Source organism: Galeopterus variegatus, unplaced genomic scaffold, assembly GCF_000696425.1.
Source record: "Galeopterus variegatus unplaced genomic scaffold, G_variegatus-3.0.2 Scaffold14, whole genome shotgun sequence".
Classification (NCBI taxonomy): domain Eukaryota; kingdom Metazoa; phylum Chordata; class Mammalia; order Dermoptera; family Cynocephalidae; genus Galeopterus; species Galeopterus variegatus.
Window position 1 is genome coordinate 1,367,335 of NW_007726125.1, and position 24,775 is coordinate 1,392,109.

The following is a 24,775-nucleotide window of genomic DNA, read 5'->3' on the forward strand; positions in this document are numbered from 1 at the left end:
TCAACTGTAAAATGGAAGGAACCACACTACCCTATTTTTAATAATTTAAAATTTTATAGCACAATTATTTTGCGGCAGGAAGCAGCAGTCCTATAGCACCTGTCCTCCCACACCCAGCCCTCTGACCTCCTCCCAAGGAGTTGTCAGGACTTGTCTTGGAAAGAACTTTTGAATCAGTAGCATCACTTAATGAGCAGGGGAAGATGCTGTGCTTCAGAATAATACATTTATTTTTGCTTAAACGTTTACTAAACACCAATGTTTAGAGTACTATGCTAGGCACAGGAGGGGAGACGAAGATAATTGCCTGCTCCCAAGGAAATTAACCATCTCATTGGAAAGACAGTACACAAAGCAGTGAATGATGGAGGAGCAGGGCGCCTGGACCCCTCCCTGGAACACTGAAGAGTGTGGCTGCGACAGAACCTATTCCCATCTGGTTCAATAATGGTACTTGCTATTATTACTCTTGCATGTATTGAGCTCAGCAAGGTCTGCTAGCTCTATGGATCACTGCCCTACAAGGGGAAGCTTTTGTGAGAAGCTGGTTGTCATGCTGAGCTTCCAGGAGCATGACACACAGGACAGGGACTCTCCATTTCTGGCTCTGGCTTTTTTCCCAATCTCCTTGCTTCTCCTCTCCCACCTTGGCATTTACACCTCTCTGCTTTCTTCTCACAGCTTAGCCACAGTGTACAGATATAGCTCTTATCACCTTCCCATAATAATCATTCCCTCTGCAACCCCTCCTTCTACTCTGCATCCACCTCACCCCCACCCTATCTTCTCTGGTCCATGGATGAAATTAGTGAGAACATACAAGAGCTGGTATTTATTGAATGCTGTCTTAACTTAGATACTTGACGGAATCTTATTTGTTAGGTTTCTCTCTCCTCACTTTATAGGTGGAAACAGGCTCAGAGAGGTTAAGTCACTTGCCCAGACATTCCACTGGAATCAGACTTCGGGTCTGTTGGGACCACTGTATCAGGCCCCCAAAGCTGTGCAGGGCAGATACAACTCTCCCTAAATCACACCCACTCCCATTTTACTATCCCATTTCAACATCAAGTGGAGTTTAGATATTTCGGAGGGAGAGTGGGCACTGACTTTGGAGTTTTACCTCTGTTCTGTAGGTGACCCTAGGATCTGGTCTGATAGGTTTATTTATACTTAAGCCAAGCTTCCTCTGATACAGCCCAGGTTCACAGCTCCAACTACAGATCCGAGACTTGCCCCAGATGCCCATAGGACCATTTGATCTGTCAGCCCAGCATCAGGAAAAAGGAAAAAAGGGGACTCTGAGGACCCCGGAGAAAGCAGCCAGGCAGTAGCTCCACAGCCAGCTATAAAACACTGTCCATAGAGAGAGGAGCACTAAGATGCCTCAGGGAAAAGACAGGAGGCATAGCAGAGAGACTGGTTTTCCCAAGGGACTGCCAGGCTTGTGTTTAGCATGAGGACCTCAACTGCCGACTGCCGGTTCTCGAAGTCAACTCTGATGACAAGGAAAGTCCAAAGGCCTTCATACCCCAGGGAAAGGGTGACAGTGAATTGTATGGAGGTACTTGGAGAAGCTCTTCAGAGCCCACTTGACCCTGTCAGGATTCTACAACATTCAAGGACAGCCACAGAAAGTGTGGAGAAGGTTCATAAGACAATCTAAAGGGTGACTAAAGGGGTGAAAGATACATGGCAAATCCTATTATAACCAATACAAACAAAACATTTAAACTGCACTATGTTTTTTAATCAAAAATTGCTTGAGGGGGCTGACCAGTTAGCTCACCTGGGAGAGTGTGGTGATGGTAACACCAAGGTTAAAGGTTTGGATCCACTTACTGGCCAGCCACTAAAAAAAAAATTGCTTGAAATAAAGGACATTAATAGACATTAATGTTTTTGCTATATTTTCATTAAATTGGAATCAATTACAAGTAATATCTTTTCACAACTCAATCTTTTTAGTAGCTGTTTTCCTAAAGCACATGCATACTTCTTTGATCATCAACATTGCTTTGATGCCCTTTTTATGTAGGAGTTAACTCAAGTACAAAGCAAGTTAATTGCAGAGAAACTAAATAAATGTAGAATACCAGAGTATGGACTTCAAACACATGAAAAGTATAGAGGACAACAGAGAAAGGGAAAAGCAGAAAGCTAACTTAGACATAAATGAGCCTAGTGAAAAAGAACAACAAACCTAGAGCTCCTCACAAGATGGTGTAAAATCTCTCTCCTGGCAAATCTTTGCCTGTGTGAACTGGGGAGATGAAGAGAAACATCTCAGATCTTGCTCTTTAGTTTCAGAATGGAGAAGGGGCTATAGAATCAGGAAAACAGCAGAATCTCTAAGGGAGGAGGAACGGAGAATCAGGGATATTTGATACAATTTCCCAAAGTCAGAGAAAACACATAAGGACTAGCTATAAAATCAGAACACTGACTATTAAGAAGGAAATCTTTCAGAAACTGAAGTTGCAAAAGGAAAAGAAAAGTTTTCTTTAAGGCAATCTTCACAAGAAAAGAAAATACTTACATCTAACGAGAAAGTGATAATGACTCCAACAATGGCTAAGAAAGCTAAAAAGCTGATGCTAAGCTAAATGACACAGGTGCTCAGGGAAGCTTGAAAACCTAAGAAAATGAGAAGCCCTAGGCCCAGCATTCATTATTATTTGAGGGTTATATTCATGTATTTAAAGGGACATTTCCATAACTGAAATAAATACTCTTTAAACTCCAAAGAGATTTAAAAGCTTGGAAATCTGCCAGAGAATCTCACTATTTCTAGATTTACTAATCTGAGCAAAGCTGAGGAGGAAAAACCTAGAGCCTCTAAAGAAGAATTCCCAAGGGCTCTGCAACTGTGGGGTTTATTGCTAATAAAAGTGTCATTAGACTTTACAAAGGTAGAGGGACCAGGTTATGACAACTAGCATTGTGATGTGGTAAAAGAAACAGACCTCAAGTCTGGCTCTGCTGGGCATGGACTAGAAGACCCTGGGCAAATCCCTCAACTTCTCCTGGTCCCTCTCTTTTGTAAAATGGAGGTCATTTTGAGGTTTATTAAATGAGAGAAAGCAAGAGCTTGTTATAAATTAAAGGCATGTAGCAGAGCACCTGGTACACTGTAAATACTCAGTTTTATTAGCTGGATCCTGGGAAAATCAATGCCTGCTTTAAATTTGAAACCCACGACAGGGAAAAAAAGTTCCCTGGATGACAATCATGGTGTTGACAAACAGTGCCTGGCCCTGGCAAAAGTTGTTTGATAAACTAAAATGCCAGCACATCTACCTCAACTCTTGACCAATTCCAAGAAAAGAATTCTGTACAGCATTCTCTTTTTTTTGGCTTAAAGAAGTTGTCAAGCTGAGAGTTTTGATCAAAGCTTGATGCTAGCTGACTTACTTTCCTGAAATGAAATCCTGAGTACAAATTTTTCTAACTAGACTCCTTGAATTAAAGCTGGAATCCTGTTTACCAATCTTAGTAGATGGGCCAATTAAAGTAATGGTTCTAGAGAAATGATTTTTTATTTTTTTCGGTGGCTAGCCGGTATGGGGATCTGAACCTTTGATCTTGGGTGCTACAACACTGTGCTCTGACCAGCTGAGCTAAACAGGCAGCTGAGAAATGATTCTTAATCAAGAGTAGGTGGCATTCCAGAAACTCCCAAGATTGGCAGAACAAGGATAGGATGTATAGTTTGAAAGTCATATTCAATATAATAATTTAACTATATATGGGAAACTATATAACTTATTTTTATAATATAAACTTAAGAAAATGAAAGATGACGTACTCTTGGCTGGTGAGGATAAGAGGTTGGATATTATAGATCGAAGTGGGAGGGGATGTTTATGAGAATGGAGAGGAAGTATGGAGATTTTAATGTTTCCTAAAAGAGGCCATGAATTTAAAAAAGATTAAAAGACACCATTCTACAGAAAAGTTGAAGATTCCTGGCCGATTAGGTGATCTTTGGTGAGGTGGCTTTATGAAGTTGCCAAACTTTATCTATACCAAGGAATATTCTCTGAAATAGCTCTATGAAAATCATTAGGCTAATTAGGCTAATTACTACAGGGATTAATGCATAATATCACACAGTGCAATTTGAGAAGAGAGTTTTCTTGGTCCTCAGGTACCATTACAAGTTTTTTTAAAATTCCATTTTATGACCATTCCATAAAGCATAGAAATGATTATATTCCTCTCTGCATTAGTTACGGAGCTCAGAGCCAAAGCTATGGATCTCTTCCAGCAGAAAAAAGAAGCTTTTAATATGCAGGTACTAACCTCACCTCTGCTTTCATCCTTTTCTTCCATATTTATTTCACCCCAAGTTCTTCAATTACTTTATCTTTTATCACATAGTACTGGATGTATCTTATGGAACAAGGCAGGGTATAAGTAAATCTAAAATATGCAAAGCCCTATGGTAGGGACTAGGGAATATACAAGTATGAATCAGAAGTTGTGGCCTTATCTTAATGCCTTCAAGGAGCTGGCCCTCTGGTTGGGGAGAAGATACACATAAGGCAAACCACTCTGAGGGCAAGGTTAAAGAGGAGTGTGAACAAAGTACAGGACAGTGCCAAGCAGGAAGCACAATACACACCAGAAAGCTGAATCAAGAATAAGAAACACCCCTTTCTGAGGCGCCCTCTGCATCTATCCACCATTGCACTGATGAGCCTATGTGGAAAAATTTGTTTACACGTGCTGCCCCTGTTAAGGCACTGAGTTTCAGGCAGAGCAGGAGGAACCCTGCCTTACTCATCTTTGTATCCCCAGGGCCCAGCCCAAAATCTGGCAGTCAGTACATGCTCAATAAATGTCTGCTAAAAGAATGAGAAAGCTTTTAGCAAGGAGAGAAGTGAGCAGGCAATCCAGGCAGAGTGACCAGCATAAACAAAGAATGCCTCTACAGTGAGACCAATGTCCAGGGTGCAAGAATGTGGGGTCCAGTGAGAGCTGAGGCTGGAAAAAGTCTGAGGGCTTCGAACGACACTTGGAAGGCAATGTCTTCACCATTTTTTGGTAAGCCCTACACATTCTAGTTTCTATAATACTTCTTGTTTAGAGAGCATTCTTTCTATATCCAGACTCACCACAGTTGTATATGAAGGGTCACATTTGTTGTTTAACTTCTAAAACCCTACCTGGTATTACTTAGTCTAGCAAGGGAGAATAGTGCTAAAGATATGACCTGTCCAGAAAACAGCCTGAACAGGCTGTTCTGACTGAAAGTACATCTTACGGAAGGGAGATTAACCATTTAACCAGCTAGAATCAGCTGGATCATCTCTGAAGCTTACCAGTGATAAATGTCATAAGCGCCCTCAGACGCTGACGTAGTCCCTACACCATGTTCTGAGTGGTTAGCTGGACTTGGTAAAACACTTAGGCAAACACAAAGAAATACCCAAGGACAATAGAGACTTGATTCCAGGTTCAGACTCTCTGAGAAGCCAATGACTCCCTAAGAAAAATAACAAATGACAATACTTCTACCATCAAGAAAGAAGACCAGGAAGATTCCAGGACACACACAAAAAAGAAGAAACAGGATTAGCATTTAAAAATCTGGAAGGGTACATGCTGTTTAAATGGAACCATGGAGAGAGAAAGTTTTCAGATTCAAATTTGACAAGAATAAGAGAAGGCACTTACTAAATAACAGGAAAGTACAAATCACTTTAATGATTCATATGCTCTGCCCCAGGATAAGAGCTTAGCAATGCTAACCTAAGTTACTGCCTCTGTTTCCAGTGCATGATTATACTGAACATTTAATATACACTGCTTCATGCTACTGAGGAAACAGAGTACAGTTTCTATCAAATGGGGTTCCTACACTGGAGGAGCTTACAATTTGCCAGGGGACTTTGAGGCCATATCCAACAAACTTAAGCAAACAATATAAGGCTGCAAACACTGAGTGACAGAGGAAGAACAACTACTTGTGCAGATGGTGAGACTCAGACAAGTAGTAACAAGAGTATGAGAGTTTAAGTGAAAACACCCAGGAGTATAGCACAAGAACACTTAATGTGAGCTTAATTCAAAGTCTGAACTTCATGTGCAGGTAATAGGTAGGGTGAACACAAAGTTTATGGTATAAACAAGAGACACTTCTGAAAGTAAAAGGCACACTATAATTAACAGATGGTAGTTATCTAAAATAAGCACGGACTGGCATGTTGCAGGGAAAGTGGTGCCCAAGCAACAGGGAGCCATTGAACATATATTTCTGGATTCAGGTGACGGCAATGAGAATAGAATGAGATCAATGTAAGACTTAGTAACTGACTAGATATGGTGGGAAAATAAAACATCTAGGTGAATACTCCTTCATAGAGAACATGAAATTTGGTGGGAATCACTACGAGCTTGAGTTTAAAGACGGGACAATCAAGTAGAAGTGTCCAGTGAGAAAAGAGAGACACAGGACTAGAGCAGAGGACAGGCGTTTGGAAATAACATAAAGAGATTTATATTCGTTGTAGTTATGACAGTGGATGAATAACAGCCAAAAGATAATCCCATTATCAAATTCTCATTTAAAGTTTTATCAATTCTCATACTCTTCAATTCCCTCCACTCACAATGGTTGAGCCCCCCCAACCTCACATTTGCCCTGCCGAATCTCAAAGAACTTATAATTTCATTCAATTACCAAATTAAACCTCTCTGGCATTTCTTACATTTTCAGAGAGCTTTTAAAATATATTTACTAATAAAATTTCCCTGTTTTATGTTTTAAACTAGACAATATAAAAACTGGGAACATAATACCTCTCCCCACAAATAATCTTTTTATTTTTGGCTAATGGACTGATTCAAATGTTTTTAAATGCTTTGATTACTTTTTCAGAGAAACCTAGCTGTTGCTTGCAACTAGAGTATCCAGCAAAGGAGGAAAAATACTTTTGCACAACTAGGTGTGAAAATACGCAAGTGAGGAAAGTATTAATGTTTTCTTCCCAGTAAGTGTGTAAGGGTGGAGAAATCTGGGTAGATGAAGAGACAAGTACAAGGATGTCTACACTCAGGCAAGCTAGGATCACAGAGAACCTTAGGATCCCAACCTTGGCCAGCAAAGAACACTGCTTCTCCCCCAGAGTAGTCCTAGGAAGTTTGGCACAAAAGCAGAGTGAGTGCACTGATCAGGCTGAGCAGCTAACTCCATCCTCTACAAGTGATTAGGAGGAAAAAATAATGAAGTAGCAGTTTTCTGTCATGCCATACAGGGGCCTGTCTCAGCACTCTCCTTGGCTCATGAGAAAATATAAGTACTATATAAGCCTCACAGACAGGTTCGAAAAATCAGTTGTTAGCAGTGATTTGACAAGTTTCATATTCTGTTGAGACAATTAAGAGCCCATATCCGAGGTTTGAAGGCTAAAGCTTAGTTACTGGATTAGGATGGCACTATTCTCCATAGGGGAGGGCTTCAGAAGATTAATTGTCTCTATTCTCATTCCATTAGCAACACAGCGTGGACTGATTTCCACCTCAGGTGAAAAATAATAGAAGCCGTTCACGCAGCTCAACACAGAAAACTTGCTTACTTTGAAATAATTTCTCATTAATACAAAAGAACAGATAGAATTAAGAGTATTTTGTGCTTAAAACACATTGGCTTATCCTACACTCCCTATTTCCCTGACTGCTTCAACATGAAAACACACACTGGGCTTTGCACTCACTACTATAAACTCTGCCATAAGTCTGCATTACAGAAAAGCAAAGCCAGGCACTTAAGAGAGAGAACAGGTTCAGGTAAATTAGAGTTTAAAGACAACAAACAGAATGCTTGTCCTCCAGCACCTTCATCGTGCCTCCTCCAGATGCTAACCTACACTACCATCAGAAGAGAGAGTTGAGGGCCGGCCCAGTGGCGCACTGGATAGTGCGCCGCTTGGGAAGCGCGGCGGTGCTCCCGTCCGAGGGTTCGGATCCCACATACAGACCGGTTCCCGCTCGCTGGCTGAGCGAGGCGCGGGAGCAACACCAAGGCTTGCGATCCCGTTGCCGGTCCCCGGTCCGGTACGGGGGCAACACTGAGGGTTGCGATCCGTTGCCGGACACGGAAAAAAGACAAAAAAAAAAAAAAAAAAAAGAAGAGAGAGTTGAGAATGTCTCAAGTATAGAAAGGGTAATGAGTTTTTAAAGCCACGTGAAATTTTCTGAACCTCTCAGCAACACTAGTGGGGTTTGTATACATCTGAGTCATGCCCTAGTGAAGAATCAATTTTATGACTAAGATTTCCTATGAACGTCAATGGCTACTTTTGCTTCACAACAACAAAAACAAAACAAACAAAAAAAACAGTATGTGAAGGACTGTTCACACCAAAGCCTTTACATCTCCCCAAGGGGTACTAAGAACCGGCAAAGGAAGGCAAACTTCAAAAGCTTTCCCAACAAACACAATTCAGGGATAAGGGATTCAATGTGCAAAATCTTTTATTTAAAATTTTGAAAAGTTAAGACTTAACGACCACCTCAGTATATGCCATTCCCATTATAAGGAGGTATGACGGTTTCAAACTAGTGCAGAGCTGCATTTTCATTTACAAAACTCGTAGGCACTTTAGAAGTGAAGCTTGGCTTCAAAATACAAACACTGGGGGCTTTGGCTCAACCTTTTAATATAAAAAATTCACTGATGTACAAAAATGTGAAAGTGTGACAATGACAATATATGAAATCCTGTGATTGAAAGTCCCCTTGAGTGCACTCTGTGGTGCACATGCACCCACCCACACATACTCTGGTGTGGAAATATAAACTAACGCAAACAGTGCTATCAAGAAGCACCAACACATGTGTTGTCCATTCCACCAATCACAGACCAATATCTACTCCAAACATTCAGTAACAAAAAGTACAGCATCTTCCCAGGAACACAGCAAGGGAGACTTCTTACTCACGATGGACCAGCACAAATAAACCCAGCAAAAAGAGTACTGCATACTAGAAAATAAACACAGAACCACAAGTCAGAAAAGCATTTAAAAGTTCGCAAGTCCTCAGAGTTAATTAATAAACTGGCTTTTGTGACCATAATAAATTACTAAACTATCTAGTTATTCTTTCACCTTTTAACTGTAATTCATTTAATAGTTTCCAAAATTAAGCAAAAGATCACATTTTTAATGAAACGTCTAGTATAGGCTCTTACCTTAAATTTAGGGTAGTCATTCATGAGGATCGTCACAATTCCAATATAAGGAACAAATCTAAAACAAACAAACAAAAAACTGATCATCACAGAACCTCCTAAGTAAAGCAGCTGTTATCATTTGTTGAACATTATCAATATCTTCCATAAAATACTAATTTTCAGTTCACAAAGACCATTTGTATATATTGGCCTATTTAATTCTTTTGACAGCCCATGTGACAGGGAAGTTAGGAATATCACCATTTTATAGATGAGGAAACAGATGATCATGCCCAAGGTGCATGGCTTCTGTGTGGTAGAACTTGTACCGGATCCAGTCTCTAGTGGGTGACTCTAATGCTACATGCTGATACAGTGCTAAGGGCAGGGTTTGTCATCATAACCTTTAGGGAGCTGTCAATCTAGTTGGGGAGACAAGGCAAACACAACCAGAACATTACAAGGTACTTCATGTTAAGTGGCCAAAAAGGGAGTGTTAAGAGCTCTATTATAATACTTAGGATTTCACCACCCTCTCATTTTTTAACCACCTGTAATCTGGGTTTTGCCATCTTAATCCTGAAACTTTTCTAGAACAGTTTGAATCACCATCTGCAGCACACCAGTCTCAACCCCCATTTTCCTTTACATCTCTGCAGCATTTGACTTTGATGACCACAAATTTGCTCTTGAAATCCCTCCACCTTGGTTTCTGTTATGTACTTCAAATCTGTTTCTCCACCTACTTTGGATGCTACACCTTTGTTTTTTCCTTAGCTCTTTCTTTCCTCTTGCCCCTAAAGTTTGTCCCCTCAAGCTAGGTAAAACCACCTTAAATAATCTGGTAGTATCTCATATATTTCCTTCAAGGTCTTTGTCATAATTGTAATTAAACGATTAGTTGTACAACTAGCTGTATAGTATCTGTCTGTCCTACTAGACTCTAAGCTCTCTAATGGCAACAACAAAGCCAATCTTGTTGCCCCTGTATCCTCAAGACCAACAAAGTGCCTTGGCACATACCAGGCATCCAGTAAATACTGGCTAATTGAATGTTTGAATGTCTGGGTCTCTTCTTTTCACACTCACTTTGGGAAATCTCATTTTCTCCCATGATTTCTCTTCAATTCTCCCCTCCATGCAAAAGCAAAAGACTCCTCAACATCATAAGCATTCAGGGCAGAAAGAAAAAATCAGCAGGGTACCATCCATGTGAGAAAAAAAGGTGGTCAGCAAATGTACAACTTCTTTTTCCTCATCTACTGCTAGACTCCGCAGTGGATTGGGTGATACTGTAATAAGCTACAGAAGAGAGGTTGGGCTGAAGTGGATGCTGACTTCTGAACACTTTAAAATAGCCAAGATACTTTTATTCAGAGTACTCACAACCTTTGCACCATGCCAACGGCAGCACAAACAGAAATTACTTCCCACATAACACCTCCACCATCAAAGCCTTGGGCACACTTGAAGAGCAGATATTTTGTCTTTGGTGCATTTCACTTCCTTTTAAAAAGAACCCTCCTTACTTCCTGTCTCCTGTCCTCACCCCTTCCTGACCCGCTCCTTTCTGGCAGCATTACCCACACCTCTCTCTCCCCCTCTACCCCCAAACTCCTGTTCCATACATTGGTGTTTGTTAAAACCTAGACCTCCTTTGTCAGAACCACTTGGACGGCTTGTTAAAAATGCAGATTTTTACATCTTCCAGATTTACTGAGGCAGAAAACCTCTGTAAAATGGCGCCAAAATGACACTGTTGCACACTAAAGTTCAAGATGCATAGTTCTAGTGTGAGATGCATAGCATAGGTGTGTGGTGGCACATAACATCCCCTCCTAGGGCTCATGCTTTAGTCTCAACTCCAGGACCTCCAAGAGCCGAAAAGTAACAGTCACTACAGAATGCCACTGCTAAGTTCTAGGAGGGTGAATAGATGTTTTCTGTTTCTTTTTAATGCAGTATCTGTTATTTCTTTTGTCTCTCTCTCTCTCTTTTATTTTTTGGTGGCTGGCCGGTATGGGAATACAAACTCTTGACCCTGGTGTTATTAGCACCATGTTCTAACCAACTGAGGTAACCCACCAGCCCTCATCTCATTTTTAGCACCTTCATAAAAGCAATCACTTTCAGTGAAGGTAAACCATCTAATTTAAGAACATAAAGGCAAACGCCTCACAGTAAAATGCAGATTAACAGCTATAAAAGCAAATGTGACTTCTACTAAAACATCTAGCTGCTAATTCTGATCTGATGATCAATAAACAGCCACTCGCATGCATACAGACTTCGTTACCTCCATAAAATGATATCTATGCTGAAAGAACCACAGCCATTGGCTCCCAACAACTGCACAGTCTGCTTATGAGTAATCCATGCAAACATTTTTTTTCAAGGTTGGCTTTTCCTTGCGCACTGTAAGTGAAATGAAAGCAACTTCATCTTTAGGAGTAATATAAGCAAGACATAAGGCTGCCAGAATATGATGAGGCAGTCAAAAGTCAAACAAGAGATTTAATTATCTGGACCACTGTTTCCCTCCATGGACAGACATATCAAAGGATTGATGATCAAGTGCATAATGCTGCTATCATCAGACACCTTAAACTCAAACCAGCTGCACTTTTTCCTTTTCTACTCCGATAGACTCATATGCTAAAGCAGAGCTGTCAATAAGTAGAAAAAGGTTTAAAATAAGCAAAGTAAATACCATCCACAAAGTCAACTCCAACACCAGTCTATGCCAAGTTAACATCTAGAAGGTAAATACATTTCCTATGGTTAAATACAGTTCTTGGGATCAAAGGTGCTGCTGAGAAAGTTGCCTCAGAAGAAGGAACTATCTGCTGATATTTTGGGAGAAAATGAATAGAGACCATTAGACAAAAGGCAAAAAAAAAAAAAAAAAAAAAAAAAAAAAAAAAAAAATGAATAGAGACCATTAGACAAAAGGCAAAAAAAAAAAAAAAAAAAAAAACAGAAAAGAAAAGATGACACACAAATTAAGAGGAGACCCCAGCAGATGTCAAAAGGGATCTGTATCTGGGAAGTTCAGACTCCAGTAGCCGACTTAATAAGAGAATATGCAACAACCAAAAATGGATTGAATGACCTGTTTCAAGTTAAGTAAAAAATTCACTTTAAAAGCCTTTCCAGAGGCTGGTCTGTTAGCTCAGTTGGTTACAGTGTGGTGCTGATAATACCAAGGTCCGCAGTTCAATCCCTGCACTGGTTAGCTGCCAAAAAAAAAAAAAGATAATAGCCTTATCCATAAAACTGATTTCAGTCAATAGAGAGCTCCATTACTCTGCTCCTTCCTTATACTTGTATTCATCTTTTCATTGTCGATATTTCTATTCCCTGATCTTCTGCCAGTCTGTCATTCCCTTATCTTGGTGCTCTCTACTCTTTGACTAACAGATCCTCTTGTGCTTTTCAACTTCCTGAATTTAGAAAGAATCATCATTATTAAATGTTTAATGGTCCAGTATTAGTTTTATTTTCTAAAATTATTTTTATTACATGCTGCAACATGAATGAACCTTGAAGACGTTATGCTAGGCGAAAAAAGACAGACACAAAAGACCACGGGTTGTATCATTCCATTTATGAAATGTCCAGAAGAGGCAAATCAATACAGACAGAAAGCGGATTAGTGGTTGTCAGAGGCTGAAGGAAGGAGGGGATGAGAAGCAACCACTAATGAGTACAGAGTTTTATTTCTGGGGTGATGGAAATATTTTGGAATTAGATAGTGGTAATGGTTGCACAACCTTGTGAATATACTAAAACCCACTGAACTGTACACTTCAAAATGGTGAATTTTATATCCCAATATATGTGAATTATATCTCAATAAGATTTTTTTGAATTTAGGGCCTTAGGCCTCAAGTGTAAAATTTCTTAGTGTGCAGGCGTTCAACTAAAAAAACCCCAAAATATTCTTTTAAATGCATAAAGACATTGTACCACAGTCACAGACTTGCCTGCAGTAAAACCCTATTCCTTTTGTTGTTTTGTTTTGCGGCTGGCCGGTAGGGGGATCTGAACCCGTGACCTCAGTGTTACACCACTGGGCTCTAACCAATTGAGCTAACAGGCCAGCCCAAAAAACTGTATTCACAAGCTTTGGGTACTGTCTGACTTTGAAATATCAGTTTAGTGTTTTATAAACACAATTTCCACAAAATAAGGTGATACGTTCCATGATGTGTCAAGGTAAGTGGTGGTATAATCAATGAAAAGTGAATTCGTACAGTTAAGATTCTGTGCTCCTGCTGTTCATGTCCCAGATGTTTTATACCTCATGGAAAGTTACTTAGTTCAGAGTACCAGACTATTACATTTTTTTATTAAAAGCCACCAAAAAGATCTATATTTTTAATGTTGGGATTTTAGAAAGAGCATTATACATAGCTAGGGATTTTTTTAAAAATTCTTCAGAAAGACAAGTTACTTGAGTGAAAGTGTGACTCCTCTGACTTTTCATAAGATGATGCATCTTTTACCTAACCAAAGGGCCAGAGTAAGCAGACAGAGCTGTAATAAACACGTAAGAATCAAGACCCAGATAAAGAAACACTGTTATACTGCTAGAAGTATAAATAAAATGTGGCAAAATTTGTCAAAAGTCTTAAAATATGCATGTTTCACCCAGTAATTCCACTTCTAGGAATTTACTGTGAAGAATGATTGTGCAGAGGCAATGAGAAATATGTAACAAGGATGTTCATCCTAACATTGTTCACAATAAAAAAACTGGAAACCATCAGCATCTACCAACAGGAGACTGACTAAACAAAAGTATGGTCTACCCATATAGTGGAATAGCATACAGCTTTACAGATGATGATACGGAGAGAAATCTATTGATATACATATATATTTGATTTATAAATATACTAGTTTGGGGGTGAAAAAGGGTTATAAAACAATGTGACCATTGTCCTCCCCATATACAAAATGTGTTTATGTATGTATAAACACGTATCTATTAATATCTGCTCCTTTCTCTCTATACACAAAAGCTAAAAGAACATAAACCAAAAAGTTAACAGTAAATATTTAAGAAGAGAGAAGAGGAGAAGAGGAATGACTTTGCTTTTTGATGACTGGTATTTCCTTATGTTTCTACATGAATTTGTACATTTACAATTAGAGGAAAAACAAAGACTCAAAGAGGTTGATGAGTCTAAATAACCACCTTAGCAGCACCTTGGGAACTGAAGGAGATGGGGATTTTTAAGTACGGATGACCTAATTTGGATTATAAAAGTATTTTTAGCTCCATTATAGGAAATGAAGTTCCTCTGAAGTGGGGGCATGCACAAAAGAACAACTCTGCAGGGGACAAACACAATGGTGTCTGTTCTCATCTGATCTCTTTTGCCCCAAACTGAGCATCTCTCGTGCTATAACTGAGGCAGCTTTTGCTTAGTAACTTGTACTTCCTTCTCTAGGGGAACACAGTTTCTCAGGGTGGTGGCCTGCTCTCTAGTATAACTCTGTATCCACTCAGTCTGTTCTAGGTCAGCAGGAACATAGGTTCTGATAGTGGCAAGTGCATCATGTGGCATCTAAATAGCGAGAACCAACAACTACCCATTTCAGAAATGTTATACCCGTAGTTTTGGTGTGATGGTTAAGAGGGGGTCTCCAGAGACAGCCAGCCACTTATCATCAATGTGATCCTAGATAAGTAACCTAACTCATCTGTGTTTCCTCATCTGTAGAATGGGAATATTAGGGTTGTTCTGATGTTAAAATGAGGTAATACTTGTAGGGCACTTAGAATGAGTCTTGGTACATAGTAAGCTCTAACAAAGGTGAATTATTGTTAATACTATTAATAACACGAAGGTAGTAAGATCCCATGCTTCCTTATACCAGTAACTTACAATTCCTGTCCTCCACTGATCTGTTCTCCTGATAAAATCTGAAATAAACAGGCTTAATATAACTTTTTAATTTCATTTGACCTCATCAATTTCAAGACTATAAATAAAACAGTATGGAATAACACAATAAAATTAAAGTAGGTGAACACTTTAAGTTGCTGACTCAGTAAATTCTTAAGAAATGTAAGTTTTATGAAGCAGGATTAATACTGCTCTGGATCCCCAAAGCCTAGCACAGCATAGATATCAGAGCACATGGAAAGTGCCCAATAACATTTATTCAGTGAATTAAATAAAACAAATGAATTTTTAAAACTGTCACATCCAATTCACCATCTCATCACTAATATCCTGTTCTTTTATTGCACCCCAGTTCCTCCCCTCTGGAGTAGTATACCTGAAATTTTAGATGCATTTTAAGAAGCATACTTTTCAAAGGACACAAAGGTGATTCAGTGGAACCAGGACCAAATTGGTATATTCAATTGTGTACGATCAGACAATATGATTGAGAGGGCCATGTTTCAAGAGACCTGAAAAGCTTGATGGCTGGCCACTTAGCTCAGTTGGTTAGAGCATGGTGCTGAACACCAAGGTCCAGGGTTTGATCCCTGTACTGGCCAGATAGAAAAGAAAAGAAAAGCTCAAGATGCTCCCCTCTATACTTACCCCCGGGCTCTCCCCACGACGTCTTTTTTCTCTAGCCAATGTTGTCCTTGTTTATAGAGGCCTCGGTCATCAACCGCATTATTATCTCCTTTGGTCAAAAACTTGATATGTCCATTTTGCCTTTAAAAAGTAAGGGAAACCTAAGTCATCAAATACCTTCATGGCATTTGAAAGCACAAAATCTGCTCTTGTTAACCAAAAATTCCTGTGGCACTGTGGTATTTTATCACTATTCTTAGTATCAAATAATTCCTTATTTAGCTAAAAGGGTGTTCATAGCTGTGTTGTATATAATATGGAAAGACTACAAACAAACTAAAAGCCCAATATTAAAGAGCTGAAATATCATGCAAGCATTAAGAACAATGTTGTAGAAGAATATTTAATGACACTGGAAAACCAATTTTATTATTATTATTATTTTTTTTAAAGATGACCACTAAGGGGATCTTAACCTTTGACTTGGTGTTGTCAGCACAACAATCTCCGAAGTGAGTGAACTGGCCATCCCTATATAGGGATCCGAACCCATGGCCTTGGTGTTATCAGCACCACACTCTCCCAAGTGAGCCACGGGCCGGCCGTTGGAAGACCAAATTTTAAATGAAGAAAAGATTACAAAATAGCACCTACAGTATAATCTCATTTTTATATTAAAATATGTGTAAAATATCAATTTTCTGGAAATACAAAGAGCAAAGGAACATATTAAACTACCCCACAGGGCAAAATTGGCAAAACACAGACTATGGGAAAGTACAGAATGATCCAGTTTCTTCAACCAACAAGTTTCCAGGAACAAAGAAAGCTGGAGAAGAAATCTATAGATTAAATAAGAGACCATTAAGCTATATCAACCAATTGCAGCCAGACCTTATTTGGATCTGGATTCAAACAAACTGTTAAAAAAAAGTTATGGCTCAACTGGGAATTTGCACAAAGATTGAAAACTTAACCATACTAAGGAATTATTGTTCACTTTTTTTCAGTGTAACCATGCTAATTGTAGTTATGTTTTATAAAAGCCCAGTGATTATTTTTGTAGATATTTACTGAAATATTTACATATGACATGATGCGATGTCTAGTATTTGATTCAAAATAAAACAGGAGAGGGGGAGGAAGTGGGAGCATAGATGGGGCAGAACTGGCCATACATTACTGGGACTGGGCAATAGAACGATGGGGGCTCATCATCGTCTTCTGTGAATGTTTGAATTTCTCCAAACTCAAAATATAAAATGAAAGGGGAGAAAAAAAGGTACCAATCAAGATCTCGAATATCACAGACCAAGGTACAAACAGTGGCTGTCTTATGGCTTTCTTTAGCTTACCTTTGTCTTATTTTTCTCCAACCAATTTTTATATTAAGAAAAAAACTTAGTTTTAAAAGAAAAAACCCTTCAATTCTCTAGACACGCCAGGGTTTATAGGAACAGCATCTTGCTTGATCAGAAGATTATTAGCTTAATTCTACTAAAGAACAATGACATCTCTAATAATTTTAAAATTCAATCGAAAGCAAAGTATATTTTACAGTTGATTTTAAAAACCAGCTTAAAATTAATTCAAGTGAGTCTGGGTTAACCATTGTATCAGAAAGAAGAAAATTAATGTCAGATTTTTACTGACTAATACCCCACTTAGATTTTAAGTCAGAAACTGGCTCACTAGATGCTAAATCTGCAGATGAAACTAAATTGAGAGGTGTTTCAAACACCCAAGACAGTAAAGTGCAAACAGTCACATTAAAAATGAGATTCCAGTTAGAAAAAATGCAAATATATACAGAGAAAAATAATCTGTAGCTGACAATTCAGTAAGTGAAAGAATATCTGAAAAATACTGGAGGGTAAAAGAGGACAGGTGCCAGGAAGGGCCAGCTGCAAGAGCGAAAGTCAGGAGCAGCACGAAGGAAGAAGAGTCAACTCAACCATGAAAGTGACATCAACCCCACAGATGCAGAAAAGTAAAATCAGATGTGAGAAGAGAAAAACCAGGAAATGGGAAAAACCAGGGAAGGGAGGGGATGCTACAGGAGATCTGGGCTATTCCCAAAGACTTGATTTGCCAGCAAAACAAACACACCCAATTTCCCCCTTCTGAGATATAATCAGGGAGACCACTATAGCTTTTTTGAAAAAGCATAAATTTCCTCCATCTACTTAATGGTGGAACAAATATTCTCTGGTGGCAACCAGCTCTTATTAGACCTATTAAGATCTACTCTAGCAGTTCACAGCTCACAGGCTCAAAACATTGATTGAAGGTACATTTACATAGGACTTTTCTCTTGCTAGCACAGGGACCAAATATCTAATATTATCTAATCCCAAGGAATTCAAAGTGTTTAAAATTTAATCCATCACAATACCATGACATTAAGAAGGCAGAAATAACCACTTTACAGATGAGACAAAATAAGACCCCAAAAAAGCCAAATGGGTGCAGAACAACATATCTGTCTGTGCAGGAAAAGCAGAGCTATGGACTATGTCACCCCAATAGCAAAATTTCTCCTTCCACATAGGTGATCACATGCCAATGTTCAATATCTTCAAATTATAATACCTCCTATAGGCTGAACTTAGTAAATCATACATTTTGGTTGTCACTTGCCCTATAATTAAGAACAATGTTAATACTATTAAACCAAATGATAATTCCAAACAGATATTTCAGTCTCCCCAAAAGGAAAAAGGAAATTGAAAACTTCTGAATATTAATAGGGTCTGTTATCTAAACAGACCTACAAGTTGAAGGCATCTCAAGAGTGTAAAATAAATCACCAAAAACCAAATTACAAGTACCACACATCTTAAAATCTTCAGAATTCTGTTAAAAATTTAAGAAATCTATAATTAATATTACCTGTCAATTAATCTGCCCTGAAACAAGATGAACTGTTTGTTTTGTTTGTTTGCTTGTTTTGTTATTTAAGATGAACTGTTTTAAAGTAAAGTCTGTGGAACTCACTCAATTTCATAGGACCGTACATAAAACTGGAGAACATGTGCTCTAGCCAAGCAGGGCCTGAGCTTAATTTGATTCTCTCAGATAAATTCATGGAAAGTTGGTTCTGCTTTGTTCACAACAGGCATTGCTAGGAATGGACAACACATCCACTTTGAGAATCTGAAAAACACTACCTGTGCTGAATAAATCTCTACAATTCCAAAATAAATTTCTAAAAATTTAAGTTATACCCTTCCGGTCAATAATAAAATGTCATTTAAAATTATAATATTTCAGGGGCCGGCCCGGTGGCGCACTGGATGGTGCGCCGCTTGGGAAGCGCGGCGGCGCTCCCGCCCGAGGGTTCGGATCCCACATACAGACCGGTTCCCGCTCACTGGCTGAGCGAGGCGCGGGAGCAACACCGAGGGTTGCAATCCCGTTGCCGGTCCCCGGTCCGGTACGGGGGCAACACTGAGGGTTGTGATCCGTTACCGGACACGGAAAAAGACAAAAAAAAAAAAAAAATTATAATATTTCAAAATATGTACCGAAGTCTGATTTTTTTTAAAAAGAGCAATCACATCTTTATTTCATCAATGAAGAAAGAGCTCTTCTAAACTAGAATGTTTACAGCGATTTTCAAAACGTAATGGTTGACAGTTCCCACTTCTTTAAGTGGGGAAAGTAAACTACTTTATAGGGTGGTAAGATATTTATTTAGGGCTTGCTCATATTCAAAAACCTAAATCTTCCCACTGTTTCCTTCTCTTCTGAGTTTTCCTTAACTACAGATACTAGATTTGGAAGGGAGATGTGAGGAATATGTAGTTTGATGAGGAGCACAGACTTAGAACTCAAAGAGATCTTATAATTCATCTTCCTGAATCTCTTTATATTACAGATAAGGAAACTGAGACCCAGAGAGGTAAAATTTTTTGTTTACTTTTATGTCCCACCTCCACCTTGAGGTGGGACACATAAACATTTCATATATGTCTTTTCCAGTTCTAAAATGCAAGACTTGATATTATTAAATGGAATAACAGATTTCAGAAATACTCTTTGGAATATTTATGCTTATTAGAAATAGAAATGTCTGTTAGACTGCCTTAAATATTTTTTTATAAGATTAGCGCTCTCAGTGGGTTACTGTGTGCTGCTGATAACACCAAGGTCCAAGGTTTGATCCCTGTACCGGCCAGCCACCAAAAACAAAAAAAAGAAAGAAAGATTGAGGCTACCTCATTCCATTATATCAGAAGACTCTATTTAGGATCAATCTTCATATGGTTTTTTTGAGTTATATACAGGGTTACTGACTGCTTGGAAAGTAGAAAAGAACCAAGAAATAACTCTGGAAAAACCTTTAGGAAAATAAAATGAATTAATAAATAACTATTTACAGTTCTCCAAATGTTTGACAAATCTTCAGACATTCATAAAAATGGACTGGAAGAAGGGACTAGGGCTTACTAATTCACAGTCTTTCGGCTATCAAAATTAAACACTGCAAACACTAAAACAAAAATATTTTAAAATGAAGAAGACAGAGTTTGCACATACTTTTCGTGAATCTTCAAGACTCGGTGAACTATAGGAATTTCTCTTCCTTCTATTCTAAAAACAACAATTTCTCCTACTCGTATGGGATCTTCAACTCGATTTGTTAGAAAGAGAAGATCTCCTCTATGAAATGCAGGTTCCATGCTGCCACTGGGAGGGAAGAAGAATATAATGGCAAAAAAGAAACCATGAGATTAAATTTACTTTCCAAATGAATAGTCAACACAATAATCAAAAGTACCACCTTTAGAGTACATTCAACATCTTAGTGACTGTATTAACATAAATGTGTATTTCTCTCAAAATATGGCTTCCCCAGATTAATGAATTACACTAAAGGATTTTTAAATTATTAGCCTTTATAACTAGTTCCATTTCAAGTATTCAAAAGAGCTTAAATCTTGAAAAGGGCAGCGTTACTGATTCTTTAACCTTTTAAAATTTCAAATGACAAACAGAATATAAAAGAATGAACTTTAAAAACACTGCTCTTATTCTCACTTCATCTGAAAACACTAAACATATTCAAATATTCAAATGAGAACTGGACCATCTTCTGCCATTTATAAAGATTCAGACCAAGATGACCTTATGGGTTCAACCCATTAAGAAGAAAAAACAACTCATCAAGTCAAAGAACAGTCGGCTACAGAGATAGCACTTGTGTTATCAATTTATTTATTTATTTATTTTAAAAAGAGAAACAAGAAAACCAAGGACTACAGCAGAGAATTTTACCTAAGAATTTCAGAAACCAAGAAAGGATGCAATTCTATAGTAATAAGTGAGATAAACTTCTCCAGAACATCTTCTTACCTCTCACCTGCTCTACCTTATACTAAATTCTAAAAAAGGTCCTAAGATATTTGCACTAATTAATGAAACCTTTTTCTTCTATAAGTAGCCCATCAGTGTATTTTCAGGAACTCAAGCTCTAGTTTTCAATAACAATAGCTTTAGTAAGAAGAAAATAGATAAGCAGGAAATAAAATTCAATACAGGAATAATAACAAAGTCCAAATATTTCTGTTTGAAGACTCTAGTCCCTCTGTGTAAGGGGATATGGCAGTGGTTCCCAAACTTTGCTGCACATCGGAATGACCTGGGAAACTTAAAACATCCCAATGCCCAGATCATATGCCAAATCATTTACATCAGAATGTCTGGGAATGGGAGGCACACATCAGTATTTTTTAAAGATCCCCATGAATCCAATGAATAGCAAAATTTGGGAACCACCAGGAATATGGATCTTTGGTCCATGTTTTATCTTAAAACTTTTGTTACAGTTCCTTACAGGCAGTGAGTTCTCTTTTCAGAAGGTGATCAGACTGAAGATATAATGTGTTTGGTGAAATGATATAGAAGATAATCTAGACACACAGTTTTCAAGTTTTCAATTTTTTTTTTTTGGCGGCTGGCTAGTACAGGGATCTAACCCTGGACCTCGGTATTATCAGCACCACACTCTAACTCTTTAAAAATTACTGACACTCTTTGTTCCAATAAAACCTTACTTAAAAAGTATATAAATAAAACAGATAACAGCTGAGTTGCTCTGCTTGAATGACTCATTGTAATCAAGCACTTACTGTATGCAAAGTACTATTCTAAGTTTTTATGAAAGTATCTGCAAAAGAACTCTATGATGTAAGTACTATGATTATTTCAACTTACAGACAAGGAGACTGAGGCTTAGAAAGGCCTAAAGTTATACATTAATAAAATGATAAAGATGAACCAAGGAAGTCCAAGAGAATCTACTCTCATTGTGTTAAATTGCCTCTGAGCCACTCTAGAATTTTAAGCAGGGACTACCATAATCATATTTGCATTGAAGAAAGATCACTTCAAAAAACAAAAAAGAAAGACAGAAAAAGGAAAAGAGAAAGATCACTTCAGAAGCTATAGAGTATGTAGAAGAAACTCAAATATTTGTTGAATTGAGTAAACTGAAAAAGATGAGAAGGTAGATTGGGAGATCAGTTGTCCTGTTTATTATAACTGAATACTTGGAAACTCTTATAAGTGTTATTTAAAATTCTTTGTAAAGGTGGATACAAGTGAATGATAAGGAGAGAAAAATAGAGAAAAGGATGCACATACAAAATTACCTCAATTGTGTAAAAAATATACCTGAAAAAGACTAAAATGTTAATAGTGATTATATTTCAGGATTATGGGTGACTTAGTTTTACCTGGTTTTTCAACATTTCACATAATGAAAATATATTAATTTATTTCTGATTATAAAAGCATTTCTGTAAAGATTACTACAAAATCCCTGGCAGGAAATGATGGGGCCTCAACACAGAACAACAGCAGGGAGGACAGCTATGAAAGGGTAGATGAGAAAGAGAGAAAATAACAAATTTGGTGGCCAAGTGGATACGACAGAAGGGGGAATCGGGAACGACTCCTAGGTTTTTAACACTGGCAATTGAGTAGATGGCAGTGACAGTCACAAAAACAGGAGAGAGAGGTTTTGACAAAAGGAGATGAATTTCATTTTTATTACATAGAGTTTCAAGTGCCTGGGCAACATCCAGATGGAGATGTCCAGTGTAGGGTGAAAACAAGAATCTAGACTTCTAGAAAGAAAGATGAGCAATAAAAAGATTTAGAAATTCAGATATAGATGGCAATTAAAAACACATAAAAGTATGTAGTAAGAGGACCATTAAAGAAATAAACTGGGGAAAATTTTTAAAACATTAAGTGAATTATTAGTAAACTTCTTACTATAATTTAATTAAACTATACTTTTAAATTTAACACATCAAACATGACAAACTGTTATATATAAAATATTTTAACATTTTTTAACTTATTTCAGCTCTGTGTAGGAAAAAAAATCAACTTTGAATGTTCCCTGAAATTTCAGTTAATTAATAAAATAAATAATATGAAAGTATTTTATTTACTTTTACTGTCAAGGCTTTACAAAAGTCATAAAAGTGGTTTCTCAGTCAACCTGGGTACTCTGAGGCATATTTGGTTCCAGGTAAAAAATTATATTCCTTGAAATTACATGAAACCCTGGACAGGTAAAACTTACCTGGCGACCCAATTACCTTTCTCTAATGACTGCTCATTCTAGGACCAGTCTCTCTAATATGACCAAGTTTTCCTCTAATATAATCTGGTCTCTTTTAATTTCTTTTCTTTATTCCAGATTGACAATTACAAAAGCTCAGTATACAAACAACCTAGCTACCAAATAACTTAGTCCAGACACCAGTTTTAAGTACCAAATGATGTTACAAATTTTTCAGCTGTAGCAGAAGTAAGCTGCTTTCAGGATCATAAATGTTTTGAGCAGGTCCTCTAGTCTAATCCTGTCTACTCCAACATCCTGTTTAGAGGTTGATTGTCCTTAAACAGCTCCACTGAAGAGAACTAAATCTGAAATAATCCCAGAAGAATCTCCAAAAGAAGTCTCTTTAGGCCTTCTGTCTACATCTTTTCCCCAGAGTGCCAATTAGTGTCATGTCTCCTTCTGTTAGTGTTTAAACATTTCACAACTTGGAGCTCTCTACTGAATTCAAGACAGTCTAGGAATTTAGGGCCACATAATTTTAGAACTGGCAAGGTCCTCTGACATCATCTAGATGTAGCCTTCATTTTTTTTTTTTTTTCTTTTTGTCTTTTTTCGTGTCCGGCAACGGATCGCAACCCTCAGTGTCACGCCCGTACCGGACCGGGACCGGCAACGGGATCGCAACCCTCGGTGCTGCGCCCGCACCTCGCTCAGCCAGTGAGCGGGAACTGGTCTGTATGTGGGATCCGAACCCTCAGCGGGAGCGCCGCCACACTCCCAAGCGGCGCACTGTAGCAGTGCACCACCGGGCCGGCCCAGCCTTCATTTTATAGATGAGGAAACTATGGCTTAGTGAATTAAGTGACTTGCCCAAGGTTATAGTTGAACAATGAAAGTGCTAGAGGCCAGAGTCTCTATACTCTCTGAGTAGTACATTAAGTGCTTTCCAGCTAATAAGATCCATACATTTCTTTGGATGTCTAAAATTATAGTTGCATTTGATTATTAATAAAGATAGAATTAAGATACAAGTACATGTAAGAGTGTAAGTAAGGTACAACCAAGAAACTGGAGACCCAGTGCCTCTAACCACTTGTTGAGCTGGAAGTATATTAGAGCATAACAATGAAAGAGTCAAATTTGTCTTGTTAAGAGTAATACTGGCTGGCCAGTTAGCTCAGTTGGTTAGAGCGTGGTGTTATAACACCAAGGTCAAGGGTTCAGATCCCCATACAGGCCAGCCACCAAAAAAAAAAAGTAATGTTAAGTACTCTTATCACAAAAATAAATAAATAAAGAGGGAGAAAGGGAGGAAACTTTTGAAGGTAATGGATATATTTATGGCAAGATTATGGTGATGGTTTCATGGGTGCATATTTATCTTCAAACTCATCAAGTTGTACATATTGAACATGTATAGCTTGCTGTAGGCCAATCATACCTCAATAAAGTGGTTTAAAAAAAGAG

The 24,775-nt window shown here is 38.1% G+C and overlaps 1 protein-coding gene across 3 annotated transcripts in view; it reads right to left on the reverse strand.

Moving 5' to 3' along the window:
• Positions 1 to 8,463: 8,463 nt before the first annotated feature.
• The window catches only part of SEC11A (SEC11 homolog A (S. cerevisiae)), a 38,611-nt gene continuing 22,299 nt past the window's right edge, over positions 8,464 to 24,775 (reverse strand). Inside the window, exons 3-7 of one of the 3 annotated variants that reach the window (XM_008565736.1) lie at positions 20,269 to 20,418; positions 15,748 to 15,867; positions 15,079 to 15,116; positions 9,200 to 9,257; positions 8,464 to 8,991 (exon numbers count right to left, since the gene is read on the reverse strand). In XM_008565736.1, the coding sequence (XP_008563958.1) occupies positions 9,232 to 9,257; positions 15,079 to 15,116; positions 15,748 to 15,867; positions 20,269 to 20,418 (334 nt within the window). In that variant the 3' untranslated portion in view covers positions 8,464 to 8,991; positions 9,200 to 9,231. The remainder of the gene's footprint in view (positions 8,992 to 9,199; positions 9,258 to 15,078; positions 15,117 to 15,747; positions 15,868 to 20,268; positions 20,419 to 24,775) is intronic. The other 2 variants (XM_008565728.1, XM_008565744.1) reach the window with 2 other exon arrangements.